The 9,689-nt window shown below is 38.2% G+C and overlaps 1 protein-coding gene and 1 pseudogene across 1 annotated transcript in view; both read left to right on the forward strand.

The window, feature by feature from the left end:
* The window catches only part of LOC102261243, an 85,965-nt gene that overhangs the window by 63,969 nt on the left and 12,307 nt on the right, over positions 1–9,689 (forward strand). Inside the window, exons 17-18 of the mRNA XM_005860497.2 lie at positions 1,296–1,379; positions 3,340–3,463. Of these exons, the coding sequence (XP_005860559.1) occupies positions 1,296–1,379; positions 3,340–3,463 (208 nt within the window). The remainder of the gene's footprint in view (positions 1–1,295; positions 1,380–3,339; positions 3,464–9,689) is intronic.
* On the forward strand, positions 7,275–7,737 carry LOC102260954 (annotated as a pseudogene).

The raw sequence follows: 9,689 nt of genomic DNA on the forward strand, positions 1-9,689 counted from the left end.
CTGGTGTTAATCAACTAAATCTTGGTAACAGAAATTTGTGTATATTGTAGCTGTGCAGAGTGAGTGTTACCAGAAAGGGGGCCTGGCCCTGAGCGGGTCTGCCTAGGGCCAGGCAGTAATGCGGGTGCCTGACTTCGTTCAGGAAAGATTTCACAACACGAGTCCAGGTGATTTTTAGAGACATTTATGAGAGCTGGGGACAATGAAACAAGGAAGGGCCTAGGACAGAAGAAGCAACAGGAGAGAGACTAGGTGGGGAAATGAGCCTAGATGGGGATGCTTGGGCTCACTAAGTCGAGAAAAGGGGGCCTTGGGGACAGGTTCAGGGGGTTAGCTCAGGATGAACTGCCACTGCCCACTGCCCTGGTTGCAAGTCTCGTGAGGTCCTTCGGAGTTTAGGGGATGCACGCCTGTGGAAAAAATCCTCTTGAGAATTTTTAAAGGCTGGGAGTCTAGGAGGTCTTAGGGGAAGATCTCAATAGGATATTTTTCAACTTTATGCTAATGTACCAAAATGAGATTTATTCCCTTGGGTGTGGATGACAAGTGGCACTAATTGGATTTCTACTATTTATCTCCCTGAGTTAGGTGATTTAAGCTATATGTCCTCTGGTTGGGGAGAAGTGCATACCATTTACTCTTAAGTGTACTTGGACACAGAAGATAGGATTTTGCAATTTACTAGATGGCTGTAAACTGCTTGGCCCTTTATCTGTCTCAGTTTCCCTATTCTGCTTGTCTTGGCTTACTAGCCTGTGCCATTAAGACTGCCTATATATTCAAAGGGTTTATACTATAATTGTCCATGTGCTTCTTGGCCTAATTTTAATTACCTTACGCTTATGAAATTAACTTTGAAGATATTTTGCAATTGAGAATTTATTCCCACTTGTTTGAAATGGTTTTCTTGCCCTAGCTGGTTTGGCTCAGTGGATAGAGCATCAGCCTACATACTGAAGGATCACTGGTGCAATTCCAGTCAAGGGCACATGCCTGGGTTGCAGGCTTGATCCCCAGTAGGGGGCGTGCAGGAGGCAGCCAATCAATGATTCTCTCTCATCATTGATGTTTCTCTCTCTCCCTCTCCCTTCCTCTCTGAAATCAATAAAAATATATTTTAAAAAAGAAAAGAAAAAAAGAAAGAAATGGTTTTCTTACTAGTTCATTTTTAGGAGCTCTTACTGGTTTTTCATATTCTTTACCTTGATCTTGGTGAACTGGTAATTACTTCATGATTCCCTGCATTAAATTAAATGCTGACCATCTTCAATTTCCTTTTCTACCTCCATTGGTAGATCTTCCAAGTGGCTCACTGACATATCGCTTAGAAGATCTGGCCTACACAAGAAGTGGGGACAAAGGCAACTCTGCAAATATAGGTACGTTTTTGTTTATAAAAGCCATTTTTCACATCTCTAGAATTGGTTTCAGTCACTTTCATTTGGATTCAAACCACAAAAGTTTTTGTTTACTGCATTAGTGAAGGTAATATTGAGTTGTCCAATGCCATCTAGCTATTTTCTTACTGATATAACAAACAAAAATGTGTGCTTCAGATGAACTGTGCCTTTCAATAATACATTTTCACAAAGAGATAAATAATTTAAACAAACTTGGGGCCAGAAGATTGACTCCTATATCATAGTATGATAAGGCACTTATTGTATGAATTGGCCTGTTGACAAGAGCTCCCTTTTAATCTTCTTTTCCCTTCTCGAAATAGTACAATACCTTATTATCACACTTCTGTTTTTCCTGATTCATATATATTTCCTTTCTTTATATATTTTTAAAGAATACCTCTCTACCTCTTAAAAATCCTTTCTCCTTTTTCTCTCCAGAAATTGCCAGATCCTTTTCTCCTTAGAATAACTTCCCTGGTTCTTTTTCCTTTTTAACCTCTTGGAATGCCATTTACTCATCTCTTTACTGAAATCCCAATACCCAGACTGTCACTTAATTAATGTCTTTAAGTGGACTGTAAATGCCTTTGTCTTTTAGTAAAAATAATATATCTAAAACCAGAGTAGACCTAAATCTCCATTGTCTAGTGAGTTTGCAAACTGAAAAGAAAACAGGTGAACAAATACAGGTGCCTATATCTGAAATCTTATAAACAATGACTCCGTTGACACTTTGTCTATTCCTGGAAGGCTATCAGGATTATGGCCACAGGCAGTTGGTGTACTTCATCTTCACCATTACCCGCTGTATTTATTTGAGCTGTTTGAGCTGAGATAACTAAAAGAAATGGATTAGCCGACCTTTTATTTCTGAACAATCCCTAGAACAATGATTTTCAACCTTTTTCATCTCATGGCACACATAAACTAATTACTAAAATTCTGCGGCACACCAGAAAACGTGTTTTTTGCCAACGTGACAAAAAAAATAGGTATAATTCTGATTGATTTACAACAACAAAAACAAAAATAGAAATAATAGTTACCTACCTGTTTTGCTCCAAAATGACTTTTTAAAAGTCAGGTGCCTTTACTTGCATATAAGGATTTCTGGTATCAAGTATTAGCCAAGCAGATGCATCCTTATTTTGCGATGAATCAGTAAGTTGCTACTCCATTATATGACCTACATATTTATGGTTCAAGACAGGACATTCACATCAGAGGGCTATTGTTATGTTGGGTATTGTAATTTTTTTTATTTGACAATTTAAGGGAAAAGAGGTCAGTGCCCCTGACTAAATAGTCAGGTATTGCATGTTTTAAAAATTTTGCACCAAAAAAAAAAAAAAATTGCACCACATCAGTGTGCCATGGCACACCGGTTGAATAGAGCAGTGAGCATGATTGTCAAGCTCATTGGCCTCTGAAACTTATAGTCTTTTGAAGTTAATATTCTCATATTTTTTTTGATTTTGCATCATCTTCCATCCTTTCTTCTCAAATTGCAACTATTTGGCTTATGCTTAGTTTTAAAAATTGAAAGAATGAAAGTAAATTCTTAGAATTTCATAATGCCCTTTGAAATAATTAGAGTTGCCAGACAAAATAAGGAATGCCTTGTTAAATTTGAATTTCAATTAAATAATGAATATTTTTTAGTGTAAGTATGTCCCATGCAATGTTTAGATATGTCCTAAATTAGACATCTAAATCTGGCAACCCTAAATTAGAGAAACCCTATATATTGCCAAAGCAAGAGATTCACTTTGATGATAATAGTTTGTCCACTCTATCTCTTCAAACCCCTTTTTCTCCTTCACCATCCCATACACAATATCCTCACAGAATCAGATTAAGATACTTCAAATTAGCAAGTCATTTTGATCAACCTTCAGCATATGTGCTTAGTAACGTGATGTTTTGTATACAATAGGCATCATAGCACGGCACCCTCTCTACTACCCATACTTAAAAAAATTTCTAACTGCTCAAGCCATAGAAGATTATTTCCAACATATTCTGCATAAAGAACAACCTGGAGAAAACTCGGTGATAAGGTATGTTTTAACTTAAGTGATTGAATTACCACATTTATATTTGGGGCTTATAATAGTTGAGCATATTGATTTTGAATTAGGAGATCAATGGCTTTTATTTTGATTCTAGAACTTTTTTCTTTTGCCCATATTATGGGAGATACAAAATAACAGAAGACAGGAATGCTCTCTTTCAAAATGAATTGGTGGTCATGCTGAATTGACATCTTTGAACACTAAAGTGACAAAATTTGAAGCAGCTAGAAGTCAACATAAGACCCTTTACCATATGCTAAAATTGAATGGTCCAAACATCAAACCTAGGGGATGGGAGAGAACTGTGTATGACATGGTCTAGGGAAAAATGTGAGAGAAATAGTATATTGGCCCTTTAGGTGTTGCCTCAGTATGAGATTCTTAATATAGTTGCATATAGTTGAATCATATGCCAGAGAAATTGATTAATAAGTAAAATGTAAATAGTCTAATTTTCTTAAAATTAAAGAGTTTTTAAAAAGAATATGCAATATATTTTAAAACTAAATTAATTAGGTATTATTTGATATGATTATGTTATATATTTTTAAAGGTGATTATTTTCTGTGAAAAAAAAATTATACAGTTTTTCTTTTGATCAGCTTCTATTTCATTATCTTTAAGTTCTATTTATTTTCTGATAGCTGACTTTTAGAAATTCAGTTATCTTAACAGTTTAATCTAAGACCAGAAGACTGACATAATTAGATGAATTTATTTACTATCAAAATGAACAATCAGAACATTCAGAGTTAAAGGTGGTATAATATATATTTACAACTTAGATTTTGGTGTTTTTTTAAGAAATTTTATTTTATATTATCTCTTATAGTGTTTTGATACCTAACTCCAAACCTTCACTTCATTCATAGATGCTACTACTTCTATACAAATAATCTTTTCTGTAGTCTTTGATTTTGGAATATGGTCTTAAGAACCTGCTTAAAACACATTGCAAGTGTTTTCTCTGTTTTGTTCATTAGCGTTTTATGCCTGACTAAAAGCAACAGTGAGGTTTGACATCATTTTTGACACTCCTTCACCCTAAAGTAAAGCCACTGGCACTTTCCACACTGAAGGTGGATCTTTTGACATGTCTTGACTTACTTTAGATGTTTGGAAATGTCGGGTCAATAGCTGTGGGAATGGAAAGTGCTGCTACACTTTGATAAAGGAGATTAGAAGGCAGGGCATTGCAGTTAGAAGGTTTATGCAAGAGTTTGAGGAAGAACGGCAGGGACCAATGCAAAACAGATCACTATCAGTGCTTTGAGTGGGAGGAGTATTTGAAATAGGCTGAGGTTGCAACTGAAGAATCACTGGAAGGTGTAATGGAGGGCTATGATCCAGTAGACTTGGGTCAAAATAGGGTGAAGCTATTGGCAGGTTGCAGCCCACTGGCTTAGTCATAGTGAGGTCATGATCAGATGAGTTAGCAAAGCATATTGAGGATTTCTTAAGGAACACGAGACAGCCAGATAAGCAGAAGCTGAGGTCTGGCTCTGAGAAAATATCAGTTTCTATAAGTTTATTTTAATAAGAGGCTATATTTAACTTAGACTTTTTCTTTTTTTTTCAATCCTCACTCAAGGATATGTTTTTATTGATTTGAGAGAGAGAGGAAAAAACATTGATCGGTTGCCTCTCATACACGTCCCGACTGGGGATTGAACCCACAATGTAGGTATGTGTCCTGACCAGGAATCAAACCTACAACCTTTTGGTTTATGGGATGGTGCTCTAACTAAGGGAATCACCTAGCCAAGGGCTTTTCTCTGTTTGGGCAGATAAACAAGTCTTCATAGATGGCTCTGTCATTATGTTAGTATTTCTAAGACTGTGTCTCTTGGGCACATCATCAGCTGTATTTTCAAACTACCCAAACCTTGTTTGTGCGGGGGTAAGTCTGCCTGGAATTCTCAGCAGGGGGCCTCTTTGCAGCTAAGTTCTCTGATTTACTTTAGCCTCCTTCTGGAATTTTTACTCTGATCCCTCCCTGGGCAAAGGGCCAAGCTTATAAAACCAGGCTTTAGATCAGGGTTTAGACATACATAGCCTATAAAAATGCCTTAGTTAGCAATAAATAATCTCCTGTGCAACTGTATTTGGCTCTACTATGCTATGTGTGTTTAGCAATTGCTCTTACTGGGAACATATCTATTGAAGTAGGTTGGGGATGATATACATTTCTCAATCAATGGGGGAAAACCTAAGAATATTTCTTTTACTGTCTCCTTATTAAATTTTTTAAAACTATTGAACTCTGATCTTAGGTCCCTGAGTGTTCCTGGGGAAGGCGATATATTAGTGTGATGCGATTATGCTACAATGTTAACCCGTCTAATGCCAGCTAAGTGATTCCTAACCCCTGGGCATTAGGAAATGAGTGGGGTTTTCCAGTTATCACAGTGACGGGGAGCAGTGTGGGCACTGGGTGGACAGGAGCCAGTGCTGCAGACTTCCTACAATGCATATGACAGTCCTGCAAAACCAAGAATTACCCTGCACAAATGCCCATAGCACTGCCATGATTGGCAATACTTGTAGTCATCTCATTGACTCCCAGCTGCACTCCCACTGGTAACTGCCCTACCACTTTTTCTGCTCTTCTCAAACCATTCAATTCCTGCCATAATTCCATATTTTTTTTCTCAGACTCTTCATATCATTCAAGGAAAACTTACTCAAATTTGCTCCCTCTTCCCCTTACAATTCTGTATCTATACCTATCCTGTTCTCCTTCCTCCCCTCTCAGTGAAAGACACCTTTCATCTCCCTTCAAGTAGAACAACTCCACCCAAGGTTTTGGTTTCATCCCATCCCATCCTACCCCATCCCATCTCATCCCATCCCCAGCTCTGCCTCTTACATCTTTAAAGCCTTGCCAGTCCAGCCCTGGCCATTGTGGCTCAGTTGGTTGGCCATTGTCCTGTGCACCAAAAGGTTGCCCTTTCAATTCCCAGTCAGGGCACATGCCCAGGTTACAGGCTCAATCCCTGGTAGGGGGCATGCAGGAGGCAGGCAATCAATGTTTCACTCTCACATAAATGTTTCTCTCTCCTTCTCCCTCTCTCTCCAAAAATCAATTTAAAAATCTTTAAAAATATAATAATGCAACCTGCCCTTTTTCCCATCTGTCTTTTCACAACCAAACACTCCTCTGTATCCTAACAAATCCTAGCAAAATGATCATTCCCCTGGGAACCCTCCTTAATCTCTACTTTTTACTCTTTAATTGCCTTCTGCTTTGCTTTGGAATGTATGTCTCTCAATCTTGTATTAAGGTTGTTGTATCGACTTTCTGGCACCATCGGCTCCTTGCAGCATAGGAAGTACGTTTTGTTCTTCCTCTATCCCATCCTTACATTCTTTCCTTCTGGACATCAAGTATAGATGGTAAGCCATGATAGATGCTCAATAATTATTTGTGACCCTTAGATCACTTTTTCATAGATTTTTGTATTAATTTATAAGCTGGTATTTAGTAGTGAAAAATATCTCTAGTGAAGGAAATCATTAAATGTAACTAATTTTTTTACAGAGATTTTTTGGGGGAGGCATTTAAAATACTTTGAATTATTAAATTGTATTATTTGGGATCCATTTTCTTTAGTTGGTAGTAGAATAAATTTTTGAGGATGGAAAGTAAAGCTTTTGCAGGAAAGATTAGAGAATTTTATTTAAGTGTGAGAATGCTAAGGATCATGTTAGGATGTATTGGTTCCTAAAGGTTTACTTTTTCAGTTATATTTTTATGTAGGTGGAAAGATTCACCTAGCTGTTTTTTGCACACATTGTGAATGTCATTTGTGAATAGTTATGCAATAAATAAAAATACTTTAGGAAAAGGTGACTTTGGGTGTCTGCTCATCCTCAGTGCACCGGCTACCTGCCCCCTGGCCGTGCAGGTCTGTTTTTCTCTGCTCCCAGGCCCTCTGCCACAACCATGCTCCACCAGGTCCTCAGTCAGGCCAACAAGCATCCAAGCTTGGTCCCCCTCTTGGTATTCATTGGAGCCCGAGGTGCTGTCTTGTGCCTGGCATTGTTCAATCCTGATGTCTGTTGGGACAGAGAGAATAACCCGGAACCCTGGAACAAACTGGGTCCCCATGATCAACACAAGTTCCACTCAGTGAATGTAGATTACAGCAAACTGAAGAAGGAAGATCCACTTCTAAACGAAAGGTTTCACTATAAAGCTGCTTAGAATGAAGGTCTTCCAGAAGCCATCCACACAATTTTCCACTCAACCAGGAAATATTTCCCCTCCAAATGCGTGAAGTCATGTGAGTGTATTCAGTTAGTGTATTTTTTTTAAATATATTTTTATTGATTTTAGAGAGGAAGGGAGAGGGAGGGAGAGATAGAAACATCAGTGATGATGCACGCCCCCCACTGGCGATAGAGCCCACAACCTAGGCATATGGGCCGACCTGGAATTAAACTGTGACCTCTTGGTTCATAGGTTGATGCTCAACCACTGAGCCATGCCAGCCAGGCCTTGAGTTAGTGTACTGATACTGATGAATAAATATCTGAAAGTTGAAAAAAATATTTTAGGATGATTGACATTTTTAATGTTTCTAATTTTTTTTTATAGTTTTCTGACTTAAAAAAAAAACTCTGTCCCCAAGGAAGTTAATTTGCATCATAACTGAGGTATTTTGTCAGAAAAAAACAAGCCTTATATACAGGGTGGGATAAAAGTAGGTGAGCCCTGGCTGGTTTGGCTCAGTGGATAGAGTGTCGGTCTGCAGACTGAAAGGTCCCAGATTCGATTCCGGTCAAGGGCATGTACCTTGGCTGTGGGCACATCCCCAGTAGGAGGTGTGCAGGAGGCAGCTGATCGATGTTTCTCTCTCATCGATGTTTCTGGCTCTCTATCCCTCTCCCTTCCTCTCTGTAAAAAATCAATAAAATATATTTTTAAAAAAATTTTAAAAAGTAGGTGAACATGAGAAACAGTTTGTTCTTGTATTATTATTTATTAACTAGAGGCCTGGTGCACAAAAATTTGTGCACTCCAGTGGGTCCCTCAGCCCGGCCTGTGCCCTCTCACAGTCTGGGACCCTTCAGGGGATGTACACCTGCTGGCTTAGGCATACAAGTTAGGAAGCTCAGCTTTATGTACATTTTCTAAAGCCTTGTTACTATACCCTATGGAATGAATTATATTTCTGTGATAAACAAACTTTTTTTCATATTTAAACTCTCTCTCTTACCAACATCTTCAATATAACAAAGGCTCTGAAGATATCAACTCACTTGTAATCTCTCCAGTGAAAGCCATTCTGTTCTCCTTTCTCTCCTTCCTTCCTTAGATTGAACAAATGATTATTTGTTACTAAGTGGCAAGTTCTTGGGATATAACAAAGGAGAAACTCTAGTGGAGAGATAGAAAAGTAAACAGCCATAATGTTTAATGTGGTTACAATAGAATGTTTGGGAAAGGGACAAGGTAAGACTATTCAAGTAATCTAGGTCATAGAATATGGTGGCCTACGCTGAGATAGCAGCAAAGATGAAAAGAAGTAAACAGATATGATGACTTTTTATGATACTGGATAAAGAGGACTTAGATGTGAGGCATGAAGAAGGGGGAGAAGTCCAAATTACTCTTGGACTTTTGGGTTGAGCAACTATTTGCATGGTGTTCTCATTCACTGAAGAACAGTTAGAAAGAAGGCAGTTTTGAGGCAAAGATGCGTTGTACCTGTGGCATTCAAAAGGAGACCTTTAGTAGGCATTTGGATATGTAGGGAGCTCTGGAGAGAGCTACCTACCGGAAAGATACAGCTGGGAGTCATCAGTACAGACACAGTAATTAAAGTTATTGGATAAGATCAATCAGGACCCAGGATAGAACCTTAAGAAACATCAATATTTAAGAAAAAGCAGAGGAAGAGAGGATAACAAGGAGACTAAGAAGGTGCAGTCAGAGTTGGTTACCTGAAGGCCAAGGACAGGAAGTTCAAGAAAGGTCAGCTTTGTTAAAATCCTGCAGATAAAAGGAAGTTATATAAAGACAGAATTATTCTTTAGGTTTAGCCATAAGGAGTCTATTTGTAATCTTATAAGGAAGTTTCAGTGGAGTGGTGGGGATGAAGGCCAAATGACACCAGATTTTAAAATGAGTAAGAGATGTGGAACGGTTATAATTAAAGATTATGAATGGAGAAAATAGTCACTGTGAAGAAGGAGAAAAAGCTGA

This window comes from Myotis brandtii, unplaced genomic scaffold, assembly GCF_000412655.1.
Source record: "Myotis brandtii unplaced genomic scaffold, ASM41265v1 scaffold136, whole genome shotgun sequence".
Classification (NCBI taxonomy): domain Eukaryota; kingdom Metazoa; phylum Chordata; class Mammalia; order Chiroptera; family Vespertilionidae; genus Myotis; species Myotis brandtii.